The following is a 25,950-nucleotide window of genomic DNA, read 5'->3' on the forward strand; positions in this document are numbered from 1 at the left end:
TGCATTGGTGTATTCCGCACACAAGCGCACGTGCACTGCAGGGCTCGTCTTTATCAGCGCCGTTCACATTGGCACTGACACAGGCATTGCCAAGACTACCAGGCTACGGCCATGTTAATGTCGCCAGTTAGTATAACAAAGACTCCGGTCAATAGAGCCTCCGGTGGCTAATTGCTTGGGAGAGATAAGTGAGTTTGACGACACGGCGAGGAAGGGCTCGACAAGAGGAAAGCGCTAGGAGGAAGATGTTAATGAATCCCTTTTCACTCCACCGTCAATATCAGGCCTTCGCAGGCCTCCTGCAAAATTAATATTAACGACACTTCTGATTGTTTTGGCTCTTTTTATTCTGCTCGGTTTCATTGAATTTTAATAGGCTTTGTTGTGGCGTTGTCACATTTGTGAGCGTGAGAGCGCCAGCTAATGGGATGAATCCTCATACCTTCACCTGACGACTTTAAGCGGATTCGCATGGCCGCCGTTTCATTACGGTAGCTCACTTGAACGCCAAATGAAGGGCCTGACTGAATTATGCTCTTGAGTGAGTTCAATGATGATAAAAGCTGTGAATAGAATTAAATTTGGTTTAGATAATGAGTTTTTTCTGTGCCTTAGTGTGTTACCATTTGAGCACATGTGCCACAGTGTTTGGGGCTTTCATAGTGGCACAAATTAGCTTGGCATACGAATATAATGCGCAAGCAGAAATTCAGATTATATCTGCGTTGTACTTTTTTGACCATTCTAACAAAAGGTGAGGACACTGGGCCATTACATATCGCAATTGTAGGTGGGAGTAGTTTTTACAAGATTCATCCTGAAGAACATTTACAAAGTCAGATGTCACTGATGTTGGACAATCTGTTCTCTTTGTCGCACGGGCGTCAGATGTGGTACGGTCAGGGTCAAGGTCTTTGACCCTAATTCAAATCCTGCTGTAGGTGGAAAAAAACACGCACCACACGTGTGTACATATGAATGTAAATATGTATACTACGGTGTTATTAAATGTGTGTGCGTGAAATACTCCTTGACAGAGCAGAAGATTCAAGGAGGAATAAGGGGCCACCCCAACCTGTTGTTCATAATTTTATTTATCTGTTCTCCAAGATTGCCCTTCATATAATGGGATTACAGTCAATTAATGTCATTGAGTGGTTGCAAGATGACCATTTTCATCATGAAGGAGAAGCATGGTCTTGATACAAATTGGACAAACGTGGTAATAAGCTGCTGCAGGCGTTAAGTGTGACAATGCAAGTGCTCTCTTAGGAGGCTTAGCTCATAAATAAAGACTTACTTGAAATAATCCTCCCTTGCCCTTTCTTTCAAGCGCAACCTCTGTGCGGCTTTGATTTTGTTTACATTATTGTCCCTTTGTTTTTTTTTACGTATCCAATCTCATTAGCATGTTTACTCTGCAGTCGTTCTGACCATGCTGTGTGTTTGCTTCTGCAGGTTCAGGCGTCTGAATCACACCATATGCCAAAGCATGAAGATAAAAGCCACCAGTCTGTTTGTTTTGAGTAAATAACATCTTTTTCACAATGTCGGCAACCACATTTCAAACAGCTATTACACTTTTACTACAATTTTACACAGTTGATCCCAAAATGAGTTTAAGCCTTTTAAAAGTGGTTCCGTGTATAAGATGCAAGTTCTTCTTTCTCACAAAAATAGCAAAAAAGAAGGAAGGAATCTGTATGTCTTCTGCCGCAGTGCCTGCACAGATTTTCTAAAGGTATGTATGGTGAATATTTTCTTGACCTTCGGGTCGATTGCTAAAATCGTTCTCTGACACGATCTGCGTCTTTAAGACCTGAAGCCGAGGTCGCATCGCTATTCACTAGCCAACCGGGAGCGGTGCAAATTGTTCTCAAATATTGATTTTGCTGCAGAGAGCGTGTAGGGCGATGGGAACGAGGCGCCAGGCTCATCCGCTGAGCATCAAACCTCTGGGGAGTGGTAACAAGAGAAGGAAAGTGAGAGAAGACGAGAGAGGAGATAAATATGGTGAGGAAACAGTCCTCGTATAGTTTCTTAATCGTTTATCTTTTTATCTGTTGTTGTTGAGCTACAGGGCTTACTTGCACTTAAAATAAAATAAGCAAGACAGTTGTTTGCTTGGAAACAATTTGCTGAGTTGTTTATACTTATTAAGTTGGGGGATATTAAAAGGAGCAATTAGTTCTGTAAACTGAAAATAATGAAGGATCATTTTCACATGATCAAATCTTAATGTATTTTGGCGATTTAAAATGTTTAGGGTTGTTGCATTGAAATTGTCAGTTCAGTCATGTTTAATTCATTTATTTTTTTCGAGGAAGGCTTCACCGCATTTTACAAACAAGAATTTACAGAACCTTCTATTGAAGCCCATCCAAGGATATAACTCGAAGTAAAAATTAATTGGTGCTTTTTTTGAAGAGTGCATGTCATTCTTCGAAAGTGGTCTTTCCGTGTGGGTGAACCGAACTCTGGCCTGAAGTCACTTGAGTGTATAAAACAGACTCCGGAAAATCCTCCCTTTTCCCAATGTTGCTGAGAATCCGCTGAGAACCAAGGCCACCCGTGGCAAAGCTGCAGTGCTGCAACGCAGGCCTAAAAATATTCCATGTCAGCGGTCCCCGAGAGAAACCAGGCGCTATGCCGGTCCCTCAGTATGACGAGTGCGGCGCTGCCTGCCACTAGTAGGCCAGCTTCCCTCCGAGCTCCTCTGGCAACAGAGCTGAGCAGAGGAGCGGGAAGGCACAAACTCGACTCCTACATAGATTTATCATAGCTCAATAAAGCAGCATGACTGAAAGCGGAGAGTCTCATTCGGAGAGGAGCGGTCCCCTGCGGGCCGACCCGGAGACACAATGACCCGACACGTTCCACATATCAGACGGGCAGATAGACACATTTAGGGAAAGGACTCGCAATTGGGTGTGTGGTGAAGCGAGAAATACAATCGAGGTGGGCAATTCTTGAAAAAGCAAAATTAACTCAGTGGTGGTAAGGATTGTGGAGGTGGAAAAAGGGGAGACCAGCGAGGGATTCTAATAAGCACAAGAGATGGGAGAGAATTAATAGTGAGAGGATTTTTTTTCGGGTGTGCACCGTTGTCCTCATTGCAACAATGGTGACAGACCCTGCAGGGTAAAGCCTGCCAAGAGTTGAACCGCACTTATCCGGAGCAATTTTCACCATATCGCACAGAAATATTGATGCAGAAAAGCTTTCTGGGGGGAAATCGGCGCTTGCGCAAAAACACATCCGATTTCTCGTAAAGGTGGCTACAAATGACCCTCATTCAGGACGTCACTTTGCAAATAATCTTGTCCATGAGGAAAACAACAATGGTTCCGATAAAAGACAACACAAGCAAACGCTTGAACCTTTGATGTCTTCTTTTAAAAGAAAGTGGAGATGTCACAGAACACGTTTTGATAACGACCAGAAATACGGGATGATCGAGATTTGCTAGTTCGAATGGTAGCAATTTTCAACCACTCATACGTAAAGAGGCACCCTACTTTAAATGTTGGAGAAAATGTTCAAGTTCTGCAAGACCTCCATCGAGCGATATTGGGAATAACCAAACATTACCCAAAGGTTTCAACTAGTGCAAATACCACACATGAATTTTTAATATGTTGTTATGTTCCTACACAGCAATTCCTAATTAGAACTGCAAATTGGCTCACACAAAACAGTCTTTGTGGCGGCGGCGACTTGACCCACAAGAGCAATTCCATTCTAATTTGCTAGTTATGAGCCGCTATCCCTTTGCTGCACTATATGAGCTCTACAAGTTGACAAAAAGCCCGCCCGCATCATGTCCAGTGGCTGGGCTCACGTCTCCACAAATGCTTTGTTGAAAGACACACTTTGAAATGCTTACTCGGTCTTCAGATTGGATTTCGATCATCCATAGGTTGGAAATTAGAGTCGCTTTTTGTCCTCGTGCACCCTCGGCAAGCGCGGTTGTCCTCATGGCCACCGCCGGGTACGGCATTATCGTGGTTACGTTTACTGTCTTGTTTCATAATGGAGATGCTGACATCATATTTTCAACATGTTCTAGTAAGTTCATGTCTTCCACTCTTTCCAGATGGAGAGTTAATTGTACGTTGCCTCTTGCTCCAGTGGCTCTCTTGTTATCGTGTGACCTGAAAAGACAATGCCAGAGATTAAAGCAATTTCGCATTGAATGGAACGGAAACACATTTTTCTCTCACAGAGTTTTCGAACCAAATCCAAACAAATAGCCCAATGCATCCAAATGGTTGAAATATTACATTGTACAAAGATGCCATGTTGACAATACTCTAACAGTACAAAAGTCATTCTTAATGCAACAATGAATTTCTTCAAAAATTCCACTTAAACTCCACTTCAACGTCCTAAACGTATTATTATGACAGTTTGAGCCTGAAAGGAAATATTTCACGACTAATCAGAGGTGGTTTACTTTCATGGTTTTAATTTATAAATAAATAAATAAATACATTTTGGAAGCCAGAAATAGTCACAACTTTCCAAATAGATTTGGCAATTTGCCGCTCGTGGCTGCGTTCAAAAACGTTGCTTAACAAACAGCTGCTAAACTGCTCTTTAGTGTTTCTGCGGCAATGACAAGAAAAATAATTGTCTTCATTATTGTCATAAAATGTTTTCTTTTTCTTTGTCAGCATAGACTACAGTCACCACGGGTTGCAGTTCTGTCCAAACGTGGGAATGTATGAAATTAAGTTGAGATCTGCCATCTTGCACCACATCCTTATTAAAAGTGTCTCCTTTCCTTCCTTGTGTTAAAACACATTCCTCGCACCTTTCAACAACACGCCAACGCTGCGTGGGAGTGAAGAGCCGCGGACAGAAATTGATAGGCACGCTGAATGCGATGTCGAGCTTGCGAGGGGAGGTCAGGAGCGCAAGGAGATATGCCGGACAATAACGAGAGCCCTGCGAACGGTTGCCATGGAATCCGTGTCTCGTTGCAACCGACGTCGGTGACATCTGCCGCCGAGTCCCGCAAGTAACAGTTGACTGATCGCAAATCACCTGGCAAATGCAAATGAATGTCCGCGGATGCGATCGTGCTGATCGCTTGCTGACAAAACAGACAGAGGCAACAGCGTCGGGATAATTGTCCTATTGGTCCCGGAGTTGTCGTTAGGCTCGGGGTCATTAAATCCTCTGCCTCTGGCTGGCTGCGCCCAGCGGTGCCTCCGCTCCTCAGTCTATCCTACTTACCAACTTAATTACGAGCCTTAATTGTAAAACCTCTGCGGAAGGCCCCAGTCATAACGCATTGTAATGAATGCGACAGATGTTGTGCCATCTCCTGAGCAATTACTCTTACGGTGCCGGCGTCGTTTCCCTCGCAAGTCTTTCTCTTTGCACCTGCGTAAATCAAGCGCACCTGCTCTCCTTTCCCTGCCTCGCAGATACGCTCACACCCGAGACGGCGCAGATGCAAATTAACTCCCGCACGTCGGCCGGCGGCTTGTGAGAAGCCAAGGAGGAACCTGCGGCTGAATCTCACAGTGTTGGAGTGTGCAGAGGTCTTCTCCATCCTGACCTCAGAAGATGCAGAAAGTTATTTTGTAAGTTTTCTCTGTGCTGATGTTTGACATCTGTGTTGAAATTTTAACTTGTCTGAGTCTCTTAAAAATAAGTTCTCAAGCGATCAGGTCATCAAATTTGAAAGAGGCTGTTTCCCAGACATTCATTCAGACAAGCTCTTATTATTATAGAGGAAAAAAATCTATTCAGTTCAAGATCAAGGCCTATCTAGCTGCATCAAATATAGTCAAAGCTGAAAGGGTGAATGTAATATATTTATGAAGTCTATTTTGGGAGGGACATTTGGAGGTGAGGTAAGGTAAGGTTACGTGCCTTATAGGTCCGTACGCTAAAATGATTGCATCTGCAGGTGGCACCTTGCGAGAAAAGTTAAGAGATCAGGTACGCAGGGAGTATGGATGAAGATTAAAATTTATGCTTTTCCAAGTTAGTCTCGCGGACATTATCACATTAATCCACTGAGACCCTTTCTATGGTGTCGCCTTATTTGAAGACTATTGAAGAGTCAGCCTGCTCACTAAGTGGAAGTCTGATGAAATATGATGAAGATTTTTGAAAGACTTGCAAGATATGCCGAGGTCACGTGATGTCATCCATGATAGCATTTCATCCTTTGAACTTGCGGGCGAAATATGGTCCCACAAAATGTCGATCGTTATTTTTTTTTTTATAAATACGCACAATTGCTTTCTTACAGCAGAAGAGAGACCGGGGGAGGCAAATCCACACACAGCTCACCTTTGTGGTTTTGACTTTATTGCCAGTGCTGCAGGACCAGCCGGTCAAGTCAGGTAAGACCTTACATTCTTCTCCATCCATGCATGGCTGCATCTGGCACCACCATTTCTGGGCTACAATGGAGGCTGGAAGAAAGGATAGGTGTGGGTGGAGGTCAGACCGATGAAGAGAGGGCAGAAAGAAACATGACGTTGACATGTTGCTATGAGCAAATGGCAGCCATTACATTTAACAGGCTGTTATGATGCATGAGCTCAGTGGCAGTTAACGGTTCTAAAAAGCAATGGCTGTGTAATGCTTGTTAATGTCTCCATTATGGTGCTGATGACGGTGCTTTGAGTGTTATTTAGAGCTAATGGCCTGTGAGCGCTGCTATTACTTCCTCGCAACTTATCCCAATGCCGGAGTGGAGTGGAGTGGGTGGGCGCGGCCTGCAGCTGCCTGTCAAGTCCAAAAACAAACGGGCTTTCCGGCCGGGCCTGTGATGTCACGATTAGATCAGACAGCCCCGGCCGGCCTCAACGGATCGATTTGAAAGAGATTAGAGTGGGAGTAGGGAGCAGTTAATTCGGAGATCTTCACCTCAGGGAATTAACAGGGGATGTGTAGAATGAGGTGGTGGATGATTACTGGGTTGCTGTTTTTTTTTTTTTTTGAAAACTGCTGAGATCACTCTTGTCATGTCTGCATGAGCCAAAATTTTTTTTTGCCTTTCATCTCCTGTCTTTAAGCTAAACTGAGATAAGGAAGTGCTTGTTTTTATTTCGTCGTTGAGGTAATGTTTTTAATCAAATCTCTCAGGGGTGTCAAACTAATTTTTTTCGCCGGCCGCATTGTAGTCATAGCTTAGAGGGCTATTATGACTGTCAACCCAAATAAATGTATGAGCACCTCATATTATAAACAGTAAAAGCTGCAAAACAAACTGACAAATAACACGTTTTCAAATCAGACGAGCAAAAACTGGTCAAATGTTAAAAAAAAAAAAAAAAGATGTTAAAAGTGAAGACAATTTGCAATTCTAGTAATGACACAAATTTGATGCACAATTTGTCTTAGCGGGCCACATAGAATTGTGGCGAGCCGTATCTGGCCCCCGGGCCTTGACTTTGACACCTTTGGCCTAAGATGTCATATTCTTTAAAGATGTTTATACATACCGTCATTTTTTTACCATTTTAGTTTCTGGAAAATGCTACATTTTAGTAGTTTAGTTTCAGTATTTGTTTTAGATTGTTTTAATATATGGAGTTTTTTCGAGTGTCAAGTGTTTGAGCATATTGGAAGTTAGCTTAACATATTTGTCGTGCAGTATCGTTCACACTCAAAAAAAGATTCCGCTCAATGTCACTTCCTCAAACACATCGCAAATTTAAACACCACCGGATACCAAAACATCAAGATACCTTGTTTGCCAATTAAAAGAGGTCACACCTTAGTCACACGTCATCAACACTTAATTTCAACGGTCGCTGCTCTGATGGTGGCTCTAAAACTTTCAGCACGTAAAAAGTCGTGCCAAACAAGAGGCTCGTGCTTTGCTGAGAGTGCAGGTGTTGAGGCAGCTCAAGGGTGTGACGATAGTTATTCCTCCAAAGCTCCTCAAACGTCTCCGAGGTGCTCTCCATGAGACATAGCGACGTGGTTTCAGGCTATGAGGCTGCCAACAGTTTTATGCATCATGCCAACATGTCAATCACAGAGTGACTGAATTCATTTCATAGATTTTCAATGAACGGTTGAGCGTGTTTAATTTCCAGAGTTTCTTTCTTGCAGCATCTGTGCTGGCATTTTCAATTGTAATGTTTGTGACATCATGTGGACAAAATGAGGAGTGCATCCACATCCTCGAGGCCCAGCCTCCTTGTGCAAAATTTTAATCCAATTCCAGAGGCACCATAATTGTGAATGATGAGTGATCATTATGAATTCATTTGTGAAACATCTATTTTGGTGACCCGCATTTCAAATGATGTTGTGTGGAATGAAGTCTCATTCATACATTCTGAAAGCCAATCTATTATAATCATTTTTGAATATAATGAATGAAAATAACACTGATACTGGGTATATTATCATCATTCATAAATATAATGCAAGTAATGTAAACTTATTTTTAAATTGATTGACCCTGCCGCCAAGTATTTCCGCAATAAAAGTTGAACTGCCAGTTAAAATGTTCAAAATTCATGGTTGAGCATCATGTCCAAAAGCTTTTCACCACTTTGAGGTAACTACTTTTCAATTTGCTTGGCAAAGTTGAAGTGAACCAAACAAAGTTTGAGGCGTGCCACAGACATAACGTAACCTACGTAATATTCCAGTGCCTTCTTTCGGTTTCTGCGAAGAAGCGGTCACAGAGTTCGAAAGCATCCATAATCACAAAAGACGAGCCGTGTCGTCATTCCTGTCTTCATATGAGAATAAGAGCACAGCTGAACAGTCGTGGGAGCATCGAGTTGAAACCAATATCGCATTTATTGGTCACAGTGCACAAGAGAAAAGGCGTCTGAACACCTCCACAAAGTAAACATCTATTTTGAGAAGGAAAATAATAAAGAGCCTTCATTGAGGTCTGTGTTCGACCTTGGAAAGCTTCTGCGCCATTCTTGTTGAAGCCGTTATGAACGCAATGGGAAGAATACATGTTCTTTGTCTCGCATTCGTGACACACACACGTATGCTCTCGGTCACGACGCATCAATCCGCAGGTTGTTGAGCTGAATCCAGCTGACATTTGGCAAGACGACCGAGAGAAATAAATAACTAGCAAACTCTAAACAGGAGGGACTTGCGAGGCAGATATGCTGACTCACCCATGGTGCTCCTTCAGTAAAAAAAAAAAACAAGCCTCCATTATTTGGGCATGAAATGCTTGATGTGAATAATTAAAAGTGAACAATTAATCATCTGAGCATGTCAAAGTGGTTCAGGGTCAGACAGTTTGCTCCCGCTTCAAACAACGACATGACAAATGGAATATGTCGTGATTCATTTGTTGAAAGGAACTTTTGGTGACCTTTAACCCTTATTATCACAAGAGAGAATACAAATAGAATGGTTTCATTGTGATTAAAAAATGAATTGAATGACTGCATATTCGGTAGTCGGATGAGGACTTGGGGAAGGCGGAACGGCCATGTGCACTTGGGTGCGGGCGCCCTGAGTGTTTATCCATCAATACTTTACAAAGGGACTCTCTCTTGCCACCAGGTCATTACTATTTAAAAGAAATATGATGCACTTTTTTTGCACATAAAGTGAGACAAGCAGCCAAAGGTATAGTCTGCATAAAACCCTCAGGCATCGTAAGTGACAAGCGCACAGTGATCCCGGGGTAGCTGGGGATGCATCTATTCTTCTTTCGATTATGATTTAGTAACACAGAGGAACCAGATGTGCATTACAAGAAAACACAAGGGTGGAGTAAAACCCAACCGGAAATGGATTACACAGCTAGACTTGAGCACTCACAGGAGGAAAGACGAGCAAAGTGACCGAAAAATGACCTGGAGTCAATCGGGCGCTTTGGGAAACAACAGCGAGCAGCATTTAAATGTCTTCCCTCTTTGTTTGAATAGTGAAACTCGACGAAGTCACTTCTAACATTTTGCACAAAAATAAATAAATAAATAAATAATAGTATGTATCAGTATTACTGATATCGTATCAAATCGGTATCGGACAGTACTAGGCTTCAATATTGGTTTTGTTGACAAAGGTTTTTTTTTTTATTGTTTTTCAGCTGACCTCATGGTTGGCCTCACAAGCAGATGCAATTGTAAATATTGGACAGGTTTATCATTTTTAATTCACGGCCGGGCGAGCGTGAAAATCACACACCCCACACCGCAGGATAATCAATCAGGATAACCTTTCGTAGACATCGGTAAATGTGGCCTTTGCTGATTTTGATCGGAAGGGTTGCTGGGTTTGCCTTTGACTTTGTCAGACAGCACAATTATCACTCGTCTTATAAAGTCAACATCTAGGCTTTTTGATGACTCGGGGAAAAATATACAATAGTTTCATTTGAAAAAAGTTTGGCTGGCAGTAATGAGGCTGCAGCTCGGTAATAGGACCTGCTGCCTTTTGCTCCGCTTTCAGCCGCATCAATAATGCAAGTCCATTTATACCGCGGTTGTTCGGCATCGGGCTGGCAACAGAGTGAAGTTTGTCTCTCTCCAACAGCGGAGGAGTGCGAGAGAGGCCCGCATGCGCTTCCGAGGGCGGATCGTTTGGAACTGCCAACCCGGAGGTCAAGCCCGATTCACCAGATGAGTGCTACTGAGCACTGGATTTGGAGGCAGCGAGATTGAGAGGTTAGACGGCAATCAATCGCAAGCCCCAGTGATTAAGATTAAGATCCATCCATCCTCTTCGAGAATAATTTACCCCTGGCAGACTTTTCGTCATTCATCCTGTGTATTTCCTTCTGATCGCTGTCCTTCCTTCCTATCATGAATCTCCACCCAAAATCTCATATTATCTTTTATTTATCTTCCATTACAGAAGAAATCAGTGTTGCCACGGTTGTCTGGTGTTGTCATTATCAATGCATTGTTGCTATTTAAGATCTCATCAGAGAGGTTAAACAACACATCTAGTTGTTTATTGGGTGAAATGGTGTTGAAATGAAAGATGTGGTACGGTTGGAATTTAAATGAGAAAAGCACCTTCTGCTGGTCTCATGATGGAATAGCATTGCTGAGATTTATTTTATTTTTTTTGCTTTCCTTATTCAGTGAGTGTATCGAAAAAAACAGTTTAATATTTTTTAATTCGATTTTTTTTAAAAAGCATGCTTATTTCTTGATTTTATGTACACGATAAGCTCTCCAAGTGTGCCATGCATCTTCGACAGACCCGAATCAAATAAGATGTTTAGCCTGAAGTTAAAATGTTTGGTCTTGAGTTTGGCTGCTGCTGCTGCTGCAACACATGATATTTGAAATCCCCTTCCAAATTGCACAAGGGAACAACGAAAGGCACAAACACAAAGATTACAAAATCCGTGGATGAGTGGGCAGAAATAAATTGATTTTGAAGATAAATTACTATGTGAGCTGGAGTCCATACTTTAAAATGAAGTAGCAGCGGGGCATTTCATTTTTTATTTATTTTTGCAGTGCCTGATGCAGTGCCTACTTTATACCTGCTGCTAATTGTCTTTTTTTTTTTATCTTTACCTTCCACACATGAGGGTCTTGCTCTGGTGGTGCCAGCGACTTGCCCGGGGAAACAGGAACACTTGACGGTTTGGGAGCGCTCCTCGATCTTATTCTTATTGCAGCAGCGATGGATGGCCACAACCTCGCATGTCCCCTGCTTCACCTGGTAGGAGACTGCACACACACAGACACATATCAAGTTCTTCACATGCACCCAGCCTCTACAAAGCTGCTTAGAGAACTTCATCAAGTTAATGATAACGTCCTTCTGGTAGTAATGAGGTGGATGGATGCCTTTCAAGTCATGACCATTTTAACAGAACGCGTCCTAGCCTGAAACCAGATCTCATCATGTCATGCTTCTAAAATTGGACTTATTTCTTTCCAGTCCAACTGGAAATGTGTAAAGCACAAATGATGGGTCAAATGGTTTCCAAAAAAGGATTGCCAAGGACTTATCTTAAGGTTTATTGTGCACCTCTTGGCTTCTCCAACATTTCCCGAGCAAACCCCGCAGGCGACACGGCAACCAATAAGCCTCTTTGCAGCCTTGGCAACGCCAAGGCGAGACTGAGCCATGAGCTCAAGTGTCATTTATGTACGTGACTTTACACATACTCGGCAACTTTTGCCGCGCGGCTCAACGGGGCTTTGCCGGCAGACACCAAAGTGCACAGGAAAACACAAAGAAACACACTCGGCGCAGGATCTATTTCTGCGGGCCGTGGCCTCACTCGTCTTTTCTGATTTAAAGTGTGTTTGTTGTCTTCTCCACGGAGAGCCATTATTGATCCCTTGCTCTCAGAGTGCCCTTCTGATATCATACCTGCACTTTCATTAACCCCACCACCCCCACCACCCTGAATGAGGCTGAAATAACACTTGTGGTTCATTCATCCACGCAGAAATGCAAAAAAAAAACTTGGATGGACAGATTTCAATAAAACAACTTCTATTCCTATATTGGCAATTTTCATCTATCGTGGGTAGGTGTGGAAAATTGCCGTAAATGGGTGTTCACTACCATCTTATTATTGCACTGTAGGCAACGTAAGATGGAACCCTGCCAAGTTTAATTGAGAAAAATTATATAGTAGTCTGGACTAGGCGGGTACAGCATCTTGTCCAGAGTGCTGCTCCTGCCTCTTAGCCCTCATCTATTTCAGATTTATGCGTCGGGAAGCTCGCTCTCCTGCTAGGCACGTAATAAGAGTGTGTCTAATGTTGCTAGGCACGTAATAAGAGTGTGTCTAATGTTTCAATCCTGCCTTTAAAGCACTCTGTTATGACATTGCAAAGTAATAGAGCATAGCATACAAAGATGAAGAGGTTTCTCAAGCATGGCCAAACGTTTACAGTCCCGCCGAGTACAAATGGAGTGCGGGAGAGAAGGAGATGACAAGCGCCGCCCGCCGCCGACAAGCCCAGACATCTTGAACTGATGGCTCAGCCGAGCGTTTGCCATACGGATGCAGGTGAGCGAGAATGTCATGAAATTGACCAAAAAGTTCTTTTTTGCTGTCAATAACTGACAAGACAACATTCCTACTAAATTAGTCCTAACAGCTTAAATCCTAATAGCTTTTTTTTTTTTTTTAGTCTGGGACAGCCTTTGGGTCGAAAGGTTGTGAGATCTATCTTTGTTCCACTTGCAGCATCTCCTCCGCACCCGGCCATAAATCCTCCCGACGTTATCGATGTCTAACAGGCCCACCTCCGACCTGACCTCACTTTATGCTAATTCTAGTGTGAGTCACTGTGGCGGCCTTTGAGCATGGCCCACCTTTGTAAATTACGACATGTATGCTGCATGCATGGACACGCACACATAAAAGTACTTGGAAGTCGGCGCTCAAGTGCGGCAAGATCACTTGTGAGTCGTGCCAACCGCCTCTCCTCTTTGTCATCAGTTATGGGTTGTGTATATTTAGCATACCACACATTACCTCCTCCATGCGTGGAATCCGGCTTGACGTGACATTTGTACAGTGAGAGAACTATATTTGTTGTAGCAGCCTTTAAGACAGACTAAACTACTTTCATGGGTGGTAATTTAAATAAAATGATGATTTATTTATTTGTTTATTAGCCTTTGACTCAATGTAGTTCACAAAACCACACAATGCATCTCATGGGGAAAAATGTGATTGAGCTAAAATATCAACACAAACGAGTCCAGCATAACATTTTTTGACTTCTGAAGCCACCTAGTGGTGGCTAATAGAACTTCAGCTGTGATGTGTGATCCAACAAATGTCTGCAATCCATTTATCCGTTTTATTTATTGCTTAAGGGTCAGCGGTAAATTGGACCCCATCCCAGCTGACTTTGGATAAGAGGCAGGATCCACCATGGACTGGTTGCCAGCCAACTTCGAGGTACATATAGACAAACAATTTACACTCACATGCACACACTTAAGGACATTTTTTAGAGCCTTCAATGACAAAGCCTCCCAAAAATGAGCATACGATTATATCTATTAAAAATAATGACCAAAAACACAGCCAATTAGTTTTTGGACTGAAATCACTTTGTGTTTAAGGCTAATATTTATAACCAACTGACTTTAAACCTCAACCAATTAAAAAAAAATACTCTAAGAGTTGGTTTGGGAGCGAGTTGTCTTGTTCCACAACGAGGGTGACCAAGGGGGGGGTGGGGGGCACCCGTGACCTTCACTATACACAAGGCCTGCAATTAGTGGTGTCCCTGCCGTAAGCAGGCTGCCTCCTCTCGATCAAAAGGAAAACTAATACCATCACTCACTGCCCAGACTGCAGGCCGGTCGCATTTCGACTGCAAATAAAGGTCACCTTCCAAAACACAAGCGGCGGCAGTAAAGGAACCGAGAGACAATTAAAGCAAATTGTCATAATTAAATGTGAGAACGTGGTGACTCGAGAGGTTTTTGCAAACAAGCAACAACCGTCCCCGAAGCCACCACAAATTCATTATACGGTTCATAATAAGCTGGACTTTTGCTGCACAGTCAATAAAGAGAATAGATTTAGTTTACAGGATGTGTTGCAGTAACTGAAGAAGTTATTTGACTGGAGGGGTCTCTGTGATGCACGTTAATGTTAGCACTGCTAATAATTAGCCGGTATGCACTCGTGAGATATTCCCAGAAGCAATGGACTGAACGTCTCCAAGGCTTTTCACTAGATCAGATCACAACCGCGCTGACAGACTTGTGTTGACAACTCTTGACAGCTTAAGTGCCATTTGTATCTATACAGTCGACTCGTTCGCATCGGCGGTGTTTGCATCCGAGCCCGAAAGGAGAACGCTCCCCACATCAGGTATGCCATTTAAAACTCTTTTACGCAAATAAAATTGATATTTAATGAGGCTGCACATTCTATTTTGTGCCATGAAAGATTTGAAATGTAAGGGACCGTGTGTGTCAATAAAGTCTCACTCGCATTTTGTCAAGAGCGGGGTGACAGGGAGATTAGCCCAGGCCCCGCTTCATCAGGACCGGGATGGCTCAGCCTTGAGAAACATCTCTCGCCGCCACTCTGACAGTGTAATTAACCTCTTGCGGTATTTGTGAAAGGGGCTCAGTGCTAGATCCAACGCGTACCTGTCGATCCCCGGTGGTTGCGGTTGCCAGCGGCCACGGGGGTGACGCAGAGCATCGCCAAGGCAACGAGGTAGGCCACCACCAAAGGCCAAGCTGACCTCCTCCACAGTTTCATCCTGCGAGGAGGGAGGAGGAGGAAAGTGAGGTGCAAGGACGGCATGAAGGGAGGGGAGAAGGGCATGTGCGGAGATTAGAACCTAAACATAGAAGGAAAAACATAACAGCAAACACAACTTTTTCACCAAGTATCAACAATTTGTTTGCATCTTTATTTACTTACGCATTTTCACGGTTGTTTTTATAACGTACCAAATAATATCATTAATGCTCCCCCTTAATATGTCCTTTTACCTGTTTGCCTTTTTAATTGGTCTCTTCCAGCAAGTAGCCTCTCTAAGAACGCCAAGCCATCGTTGCATCCATTCACACGTTGGCTCTCCTCTTCTTCCACTCGCTCCTCCTCTCCTCAACCAGAAGAAGACCTTGGAATTATTAGCAAGCACAAAGTCAGAGAGGCCAGTGTGCCCGAGGGCTCCTCCATGGCCTCCAATGGCATTATATGAAGGTACTCATGCTCACACACACACACAAAGGGGAAGATACCATGTGAAGGTCTGGATTCTGTCAGATGTATTGTTTACACGAGGTTCACCTACCCCCAGGCTCAATGTGATCCCCACTCTAGATATCATAAAGCTTTGACTCGATCTTTCACACACATGTGCTCAAACAGATGCTGTACATACGTGGGTGGTGATGGACGTGATTTGTTTGAATCTTTCATAACAATGAGTGTACATAACCAAAAAAAAAAAGACAAGCCATCACTCAGGCGGCCCCAAAACCACAGATGTTGATGAAACTCTCTCATCACTCATGCACATTTGGTCATGTTGCACGTACACACTTGCACACATCCTGTTTGCAAGGTAAATTCAAACAGAGAGTTGTCAGCAGGAAAGATTTTCCCGAAATTCGAGTGAGTGGCACGATCAAACTGGTTAAATTAGCATCTGCCTTGTATGTGTGTCAACACACTTCTTTTTACAAAGCGACTAACTCAGCAAACGGAATGAAAAACAACAGATTCACATTAATATCGAAATGTCTCCCCCTCTTTAAACCTTCATTATTCATCATGCCTCATTAAAATTCAGCTCAGCCTCCTGCACATACTCGGGAACTTGTCAGCTTCAACCGAAGGTGAGCGGTCCACGTCGTGCCACTGACCCCTAGTGGTGATAAAGGGAACAGCGTCAGAGACAGTGAGCTGGGCTTTTGTGGAGAGAGAAAAAAAGAGAGATGGATGGAGTGTGTAGAAAGTATTTGAAACAGGAGTGTGACAGCAGCACTGAGTGAATACAAAATGTGACAGTGTTTCAATACTATATTGATGCGTGACATCGAGAGAGATGAGTGGCGAAAAATGTGAGCGGTATGACAGGATGGGCCTCGAGAGCAGGAGAGAGAAAGAGCGAAAGGAGGCAAGGGTGGCAGCATGGAAGGAAATGAGAGGATGATAACAAGTGTAAGATAAAATACACGTGCAGAAAATGAATGGCTTCCTTTTGCCTTTGTTGCGCTTTAACAGGAAACCCAGCTGTCACATTTATTATGGGAAGCTGAAGCTTTGTCTCTACTTTGAAATGTGCTGTATTTTTTGTACTTGGAGTATTTTTGTGTTTTAGATTAGCGCTAGTGTGCGTGTGTGTTTGCACTCTGAAGCTTGCATATGTTCCATTCCTCTACATTTTGTAGAAATATGCAATCCGCGTGTGTTGGGTAGCTGAGTGATTAAGCATGCTGCATGGAAGCACAGTAACCCATTTCTTATTCTCTTTTTAAAAAGCGGGGCCATGGCTTGCATATTTATCAGGTTGGTGCTTCACTCCACTCGTGTTCAAATCTTAGCCTCCACTTGCGCCACCATCACACTTGTCTCCATGTGAGTGTCTTTCGGTGCAGTCATGACACACGAGTGGCACCGCGCGGGGCTCATTGACATTCCATGAGACAATCGCATCTCGGCCACAAACATACAGTAGTATCTGTGCGCCCCGCATCCCAACAGCGTTATCTCTTACACTGCCCGGGAATTCCCCAAAATAAACTTAGGGTCTTTGTTTGTACGTGTAGAGAGTAATAACTCAGCCACACACGAGTCACATCAGTTAACCAGCAGTCTGAATCTGCAGATCAAGCAAACAAAAAGCATATCGGTGTAAAGTGTATCTCCCTTTAGCTGGGAAGATATTGAAAATGAGCACAAAGCCTCAATGGACTGATGTGAAATAGCTCACATTTCTGCAGATAGTCATATTCGCTTTGAGTTATGAGCCTACAGACAGGACATTTGTTTGAAAAATAGAAAGATGATGACAATGTCTTGAAAGATTTTCTTTGTCGTCGTGAAACAATCATTTATTGAATACCTGGAAATAAATGACCTAATGTGAAACATGTGACCTCGTAGAAATCTGTGTTCAAAATGAAAACTGACTACGAAGAAGAAGAAAGCTGTCACATGACAAAGTGTTGTCGTTTGAAAATTTAAAAATCATCCAGAGGCTCGTAATAAGTTACTGTTGTTTATATACCTCCATCCAGAGGCACACAAATACAAAGTGTTTCCTCCAATAAAGCAACAACTAATTATAACTACAACAATCTCACTGTGGTGAAATGGTCGAATGGGGAGAACGTTGTGAGTTTCTGAATGCAAGAACATTACCTGGCTGCGTTATCGACTTTCAAGTCCAAAGAAATGGCGTCGCCACAGAGGTGCCATTACAACTCAGCTCGGCGGCCTCCGCTTTCCATTCTTGTTGCGCAAGCTGTCTTGTTTCAATGTAGGGTTTTAAACTCAGGTTAAGGTTTCAAAGTGAGGTTTTAATCTAGTGGTAGGGTTTCAAAGTAAGGTTTTAAACTTGGGTTAGGGTTTTTTAAAGTATGTTTTTAATCCAAAATTAGGGTTTAAGATTAGGTTTTAAATGACAGTTTTGGGTTCAAATTAGGGCTTTAAATTTGCTTTCAAAGTAGGGTTTTAAACTTGAGTAAGGGTTTTAAACCAGAATTAGTGTTTCGAATTCAAGTAGAAACTCGGATTAGACTTGCTTGTCTTATTATCTTTTAATAACCTCTCCACTTGGCGGAGGAGAGCACACAGATATAGGCCGGTGTTTGTTTTATGGCAGGAAAAAACCCGGACACTAACTGGCTAATAAACACTGGCTGGCCGCTAGCACGAGCTCAACCGCAGCCCGGTCCCACGTTTCCTCTTTACACGTTTGTCGATTAAAGCTCAGACAGCCGGCGTTGGTCGTCATAGATCAGAACAAGCTCTTGTGACAGACAGAGTGCGGGGCCAGCGCCGTAAATCCTGCGCACTCTAATAAAGCAATAAAGGGCCTTTAAATGTCAGTGTCCTTCTACGGCGCATGATGGATAGAAAAGGTAGAAAGCAAAGCAGACACTCTGAGATAACGATACGCGCCCACGCACGCACGTCAACATCAGAGCACAATTGATGCTGTTGTTATATTTTTACTCTTTTCTACGTGTTGCCTCCTATGTGCTGTTTAGATTTAGAACAAAATCCATGAAACCTTACGTCTGCACTCAATTCTACGACAAAATGAAGCTGTCTTCACAAAGACGCCGTAAAAACAACGATTCTTTCTCCAGCCGAATCAAGCCTCCAACCAACGAGCGTAAAGATCAGATACAAAATGGATATCTGATAATGCGATTCACATTAAATATAGTGTCGCCCTACTTGGGTGTCAATTTCCAACCCCATCTAGTTGTTTGCGTCCGTATCGAACAGCAATTACTCTCCGAGGCTGTAATGATGAGTCTATCGAAAGTTGTAGCCAAAGGTTAATCTGTGCTCAAATTAGAATGATATTTTCTGATGAGTCGGCGATTCTCACATTGACTCCCCCCCACCCCATAGGCCAACGCGGACGAACCCAAAGGCTTCTCATGGCTTTATGTAAGCGGGAAAAAAACCCGTCTCTTTTACAGTCTCCATGCATGCACACGAGGAGACGAACCCACAACTTGATTCTGTCGATCCCCTCTGCTGCTAATGATTAGTTTGCACGCAATTGTATTGATTACCGTACGTGTCATGCCTGTCAACTGAAAAGGGCCAAAGGAAAAGTCAAACTTGACAGACAAGGAAGAGAGGAGTAAGGGCAAGATAAAGCTGAGGGAGTGAGTGGTCAGCTCGGTGGAATGTCAGAGAAGAGAGAAGGAGAGCGAGAGAGAAAGACAAAGACAACGACTGACACGGAGCAGAGAGCGAGAGCAAGCCTGATCAATTGTTCATTTTACAAAGTCACTGAGACGTGTCAGTAGTGTGTCAATAAGTGAATTAATTTGTCTGGGGGGTCTCCCAAGCATGACACCTTGTTCACGCAGCTCCCCTGAGACAATTGGGCCCTCTAACCCTCACACACACACACACGCAATGTCACTAGGACGCAGATGCTGGAAAAAAAGCAGCTTACGCATTAATTGTAGTCCAGATTTGTGGGAAAGTGCCAAATCAGCAATGTTGATGAATGCGGAATAACAGCGCACACGCTCGTACACGCGCGCGCTTCACCAAGCTGCTCTCCTTGGGGGACGCTGCTGCACACCGCTGACTGACATCAGTCAGCCACCTAGAGAGACCTTCCATCACTGGCTGCCTGCTGTTTTCATTACAAAGCCATCACCTCCAGCACACACACATACACACATTAGGACACACACACACTTTTACACAAACTCCCCTGACAGATTTCCCCTCAGTCCTGACTACCCATATTCGTCTCCGTTGAAGATTTTTCTCACACACCCATCCAAAGGCAGCTCCCCCCGAGGTCCTTTTCTGCCCCTCCATGTTGTCGTCTCACCTCCTCTGCCCCCCCACCCCCACCCCCTTTCATGCTCTGCATCTCCCACACTTAAACCCTCCTCATTGTTAGACGATGGACGCCACAGGCCCCGGCTTCACCGCGGACAAACACACCTGACCGCAGAGCTTTTCATAAACCCACGTCGTGGCCGCCGTCTCACGTTTATCCGGCAGCTGCTAGAGGGGGGATCAAGTGGGACGCGGCGTCACGCGGGCTGACGCACACTTTACTATCCACACAGGCATGAGGAGGCAGCAGATGCCAGCAAGGTGATAGATAGTGCGCCGTAGGAAGAGACGCTGCCTGTTCAATTACAATCATTACGATCACTTAGGGACATTTGTCATGGTCAAAGTGAGTTGGAGCTGTGGAGGAATTCACCTTGAGGCAGGTGAGAAGGAGTTTACGGCGCTTACAAAGTCCACGAAGCTGCACACGGGATGACAGAACCAACGGAGAGGCAGGAGTTTCATAAAATTTGTAAATTCCTGGAAATGGCCTTCATCTAGCTCACGACGTTTTTATGAAATGAACCCGAACCTGTCACCAAAGTAGAATGTGTGGCCTTTATTGCCTGCCAAAGCAAGAACTGAACTTTGGCCTTTTTCCTCCCAAGAGTCATGACCTCTGTCTAATTATGGTCATTGTGGTTGAGGTCGAAAACACACACGCTACACAAGAGCGCAAGGCAGCCATCGATTTTATATCGCTTCTTCTTCTATTACAACCATGCATCTCCTGCTGGGGCCAGCACGGCAATGGTGCTGCTCACTTCTGTACATTTCTCGGGGATGAGCGAATGGCTTCTCGTCCGCCGCTGGTGAATGACGCCTGTCCACATACTGCTCGAGAGGATCGAGCGCCACTGCCATGAACAAATGGGAGTCCTATCTCCATCTTTCATGACAGAACCCCACCCCCCTACCCCCTTTTCGCCATCTCCTCTCACTCAGGAAGTCTCCATTCATTACAGTCAGTGTATCTGTCGCACTGATGTCACCCTAATTCATTGAGCATCACACACACGCACACACACACACACACAGACGCTCATCTCACACGCCCGGTGTTTGTGTACATGTCATCGCATGCCTCTTGCAAAGCTTATTTTAGTCTCTGCAGCTCCTTTCTGTCACCTCCCATGCCCTCCCTGCTGCCGCCTTGCCCTGCCCGCTCATGCACAAGCACAAATGCACACATCGCACTCATTGCCAGGCAGTCATCCTGAACAGCCCTCGCGCGGGGAAGGAGATCAGGAGGCTGTTGAGACATGGAGCACCAAAGGGCCCGGAGGATGGCAAGCTGTCCCATTGCTGGGAGATGAGGGAAGTGGGCTTACAGATGAGAGGATCGTGAAACCACACACATGGGGGGGGGGGGTCTTATCTGTGCAGGAGGTTGAGGCAAACAAGGCATGTGGAATCAGAAATACAAAATTACCACCAGTCCAAAAGCATGATACAAATCAAAACATGGCATGATGAGGACAATGAACTAAAAGGAATCCGAGAAATAGGAGGAACACCTGAACAAGACAGGAATGGTTTAGAAAGCTGATTTGTAGACGCAAGTGATCGGCTTGACACAAAAACGATTAATTGTGAAAAAGGTACACGAGGAAAACATGAACAAATTTCAATTGAATTAAAACCAAAATAACAAACACAAATGATCTTGCATCTTATTGCAGAGGAAATTATTGAAAGTGTGCTGAGGAGCTTCATTTAGACAAAAGTAGTCCTTGGCCACCATCGTGTGACATTTAGGCAAGAGTCAACCAGCTACTTGATGATTTTTGCTATTGCAGCAAGGCTTGCTTCCTACCCTGGTTTTCACAGTGTAGGGTGAAAAGTAATTGAGTTTATCTGTGACTATAGTTCAACGCCGGAGCGATGGAGAAAGGTCGACAAAAGTGAACGAGCCATCCACTGATGCACAAAGGCAACCCTCCTCTTGCAGGTGTGTGTGTGTTAGCGTGTGTGTGTATGACAAGGTTGGAGAGCGTAATCTCCTCAGGATTAAGACTGCTGCTCCTGTGTTAATGTGACTGTCAATGCGAATTAGGTCCCTGGGCCGATCCTCTCCATCCTCTTCTCCCCCACAAGGCCAGCCCTCTCCACCACCTTCTCCACTAATGACACCGCTCTCCGTGGAGTGTCGCGTGGTTGAGACAATGTGTGTGTGTGGGGGGGGGGGTAATTACTCGCTCTCAATACAGTACAAATTGCAGAGGCTAGCAGCAGGACAGCAGAGATATAGGCAGACAATGAGGAGGAGAAACGAGGTCGGGGGGGTCTTGCAATTAAAACACGATTACTGCGCACATTAACATGCATTGAAGCAGAGAGAGAGAGAGAGAGTGTGCAAGCTGAGTGCGTGAATTTTCGTCCAATAGAATGTGATCGTATATTCTGCAACACCCCCTTCGTGCCAGCAGCCCCTCATTCGGCGTTCATGTATGCCCCACGCAGCTCCGCGCTACTCGTCCGTCTTTTGTGTCTCTATTCCCAGCAGCTTATCTCGATCCACGCAATGAGGCAGCTGAGTCAAACCGAGTCGAGCTCACGTCACTCAATGCTTAGGAGAGTGGAAGTCGGTGTATTTAAGATGCTTGGCGTGGATGGACACGTCGCGTTCGTCTCCCCCCCGTCTCGTCCGTGCACAAGCCCGCGACCCACGCTCAACACAGTCGAGCTCTCTAGTGCGCTTTTACGCACGGTCATTACGCTGATGCGTTTTTATTTGTTATTTGTAATAATTCACCAGACTGCGCGCACACAAACGCAAATGAGAAGTAATATTGTAAGTAAGCAGCCTAACGACTATGAGTGAATTAGTCAGCACTCCGGGTTTGTTTGGTCGTCTATGTTTTACATTTAACCGAACAAATGAAATAAAATAAACTTACCCGAATTTATATCGTGGATATCATGACTGCAGTAAAGTGAGGATTATCCAGGAGAGACTTAACTTTTGCTTCAAACTCCAATGTTTTTCCTCACAATCCTTTTTTTGCTGTCTCCGATCCAGTTCCTGGAAAACCCAAACGCACCGACTCAGAGGGGAAGAAAGAAGCTCGAAGAGTCCGCGCACAGGAACGGGCAGCTGAAGCCGGTTCAGACAACCGCGACTTCATGGAACAGCAACGTGCTCCGAATGTGCTCAACTCACAAAGTCCCATCCCAACCTCACATTGAGGATAAAGTCAGTCAAATAAGTACGTTTAGTAGCAATTAAAAAAAAACAAAAAAAACACCAAGCTGGTGTGCGCTTTAGTTTCAGACCAACTCTCCGCAGAAGTTTGAGTCGCTTTGTGACAGCCTGGCAGAGCCGCCCAGAAGAGTGATGGCGGTACAGTGGCGCAGTGGCGATAGTTGCGCGCTCCCTTCGCTCCACCCGGCCATGCAGGGATCGATTGGTCATGAGAAGTGAGACGCGTGCTCCGTCCTTCCCATTCAGAACACGTGCAACAGTGCCCGCCCAGTTCAGTACACCCCCTCGACACACCACCCCAGCCCCCTTTTTTTTGCCTGCTGATGTCATGGAGTTTGCAAGAAGTAGGGGGGCATAATTCAGTACGATAAAGGTGGAAAAGGGAATAGAATTCTTGTCTTTTTGACAAAAGAGATAAATAGCTAGAAAATGATCCATGATTTAAAGGTATCGTCATGTGTTTCTTTTGTTTACCACTAGAGGGCGCCCGTGTTAGAAAGTTTTACTTTTAACCCTATTATGTCCTAGGTTAAATGGAGCCATTTCAAAGTAAGCCTTATACATACAGGTCATTATGACTAAACCTAACCCGTTATCATTATCGTCACATCATTTCCCACCTCACTTCCTTCCATACTTGGATCATGTTCCATGCACATGCTGCGTAGATATTGATACCAGATTGTGAAGGGTGTAAATATAAACCACCCTTCCACACCCCTTGAACAGGATTTAATGATGGTTGCCTCTCGGTTACAGTACCAAGAGACTTACTGAACAATTATACCATCCCCCGGAATATTCTCGTGTGTTGATGCTGATTGATTGCAGGGTGTTGGATATGCGGGACCTTAAGACTGAATGGAGGTCGATGCCTGCTAATGACCGAAAGTGATGAGGATCCAATCTCATTGGCAGAACTGCTTGGTCCTGGGTAAGTGACTTTTTGTGTGCATACATATGTGAGTTTAGAATATTTAAGTGACAGAAATTAATTTAACTTTAAAAAGTGCTGACCTCTAAAACAGTCATTTAAGTTGGAACAAAATATAAAATATAAATATTGACATTTGTGGCAGCAGTGTTAGTTAACACAACAAAGCAAGCAAGTAAGTTGTTTGGTTCAAAACAAATTTCGGAGTTTTTACTAAATTCTTCAAGTTCTCGTAAAAACGGGAAAACCATTACATTAGCAAAATTTAAAATATTTTTGGCAAACTGCCCAACGTTAAATGTTATCATAGTTCACTCAACCACCTTTTTTCACTATCTAGATTACAGAGATACAGTTTTGTTCACAAAATTTTCCCCCGACGCCAATAAATTGCGTTTCAGTACCACGGACAGCGCCAGCTGTTCTGTCACTGCGCCTCACTCCTCTGCGCCTGCATGTCAAAGTCACATCTAGGGAGGAGACGAAAACATTTCAAAACCTTTGGAAAATGCCACCCAGCTTTACGCAACTACCTTAAATGGTGTTTTCGACAAAATGGTGTAATGGACATATAATGGAAGCGAAAGCCTATAGCACTTATTTGTCTTCTACCAAAAAGGGCTAGATACAGGAAACCACATTATATGTGACCACTTTAGTTAACAACAAAATTCAATTTGCATTCCCTTTTAAAATCCCATTACATAGCCAGCTGTTAGATTTTGCTAGTTATTCATTTCATCGGGGTACAAAGTTGGTCAGGAAAAAGCGGTTTCTTAGGGCCCCCTACTGTGTCGTGAATCAGGGATATAGCCTCTATTTCTACACTCCCATAATCGAACAATTTTCACCCAGAGGGAGCGTTGCGGGTTAACTGTTGTTGACTGGAGGGATACACCCCCACCTCGATCGATACTCCTTCGTTAATCACCCTCAGATGTACATACTTTTTTTATATATATATCACGGAGATCTGGAAAGGCAATCGATGCAGGCTCATCAGGTTGTAATTCATTCCAATTCATTGGGTTTTCAAGGTGTTTAAAATAAGATCATTAAGCTGTTTGTACTGCCGATGATGGCATAATCAACAACTAATGGGAAAGTTATTATCAGGATGTGTGAACTAATTTCTACTTCAAATTGGCAAATTTGTCAGCACATAAACGACTTTGGTCTAATAAGATCCAAAAAAACAGCTTGACTGACACTCCACTAGAACTCGCCAGAGGAGAGATGGAATATATTCTGTTGACGTGAGGTATAGAAACTAAAAAAAATAAATACGTATTGATTTTAAGCAGTCACAAAGGTTAATGAGTGCAGGCATTTCGGTTCCTCTGCTTTTGATTCCCATCTTGAATAGTGATTTTTCATTCTTCACGAGGTCGCAGGCAGTAACCCAAGCTGGGCCAGAAATAGTGTCCATCCATGGAGAGGATGTCAATACAGCCAAAGTTTGGACACATCCTCTAAGAGCAGGCCGCTGCTTAGATCTTCACACCAAACTTGTGGTGAGATGAGATGATTTTTGATTATCTCCCCGTGACTCAGTGGAGACCTGCGTGAACTCATTCTTTTTACCAGGCATGCACTGGCCGGGGTTGATGACCGCGCAGGCCAGGGATTTGTACTCATCTGTGGGCTTGTACTGCCCCCATGTGGCTACTACGCATCACTGATAACTGAGGTAGGTTTTATTGAGGTCATGCAGATTTATTATGGTGACAGTAAAAAAACTGAACTAGTGCCCTTTTGCAAAAAGTCCTTTCCTCCCTTAAACCACACTCAGAAAAATAATGCAAAGCAAAGGCAAAGGGATGC

The 25,950-nt window shown here is 43.9% G+C and overlaps 1 protein-coding gene and 2 long non-coding RNA genes across 3 annotated transcripts; 2 read left to right on the plus strand and 1 right to left on the minus strand.

The window, feature by feature from the left end:
- Window positions 1–1,076: 1,076 nt before the first annotated feature.
- tafa4b (TAFA chemokine like family member 4b) lies at window positions 1,077–23,505 on the minus strand. Its single transcript, XM_037252055.1, has 6 exons — window positions 22,888–23,505; window positions 15,424–15,555; window positions 15,073–15,188; window positions 11,502–11,657; window positions 6,313–6,437; window positions 1,077–4,154 (listed from the first exon to the last, which is right to left on the minus strand). The coding sequence occupies exons 2-6, from the start codon at window positions 15,489–15,491 to the stop codon at window positions 4,143–4,145; spliced, it is 477 nt and encodes a 158-aa protein (XP_037107950.1). The 5' UTR covers window positions 15,492–15,555; window positions 22,888–23,505; the 3' UTR covers window positions 1,077–4,142.
- Window positions 11,563–13,618, plus strand: LOC119123174. Its single transcript, XR_005098010.1, has 2 exons — window positions 11,563–11,649; window positions 12,842–13,618. It is a non-coding gene; the product is annotated as an uncharacterized LOC119123174 (long non-coding RNA).
- Window positions 23,506–23,541: 36 nt separating the features above from the next.
- Window positions 23,542–25,897, plus strand: LOC119123172. Its single transcript, XR_005098008.1, has 3 exons — window positions 23,542–24,126; window positions 25,521–25,640; window positions 25,714–25,897. It is a non-coding gene; the product is annotated as an uncharacterized LOC119123172 (long non-coding RNA).
- The last annotated feature ends 53 nt before the right edge of the window (window positions 25,898–25,950 follow it).

The sequence above is a fragment of the Syngnathus acus genome, chromosome 5, assembly GCF_901709675.1.
Source record: "Syngnathus acus chromosome 5, fSynAcu1.2, whole genome shotgun sequence".
Lineage (NCBI taxonomy): Eukaryota > Metazoa > Chordata > Actinopteri > Syngnathiformes > Syngnathidae > Syngnathus > Syngnathus acus.

Excerpts from the sequence above, each read along its gene's own strand:
- tafa4b (XM_037252055.1), bottom strand. The coding sequence starts at position 15,491 with ATGCAACGATGGCTTGGCGTTCTTAGAGAGGCTACTTGCTGGAAGAGA. Across the intron at positions 15,189-15,423 it reads CCAATTAAAAAGGCAAACAG|GATGAAACTGTGGAGGAGGT; the intron begins GTAAAAGGACAT and ends CCCTCCTCGCAG. Across the intron at positions 11,658-15,072 it reads CAACCACCGGGGATCGACAG|TCTCCTACCAGGTGAAGCAG; the intron begins GTACGCGTTGGA and ends GTGTGTGTGCAG.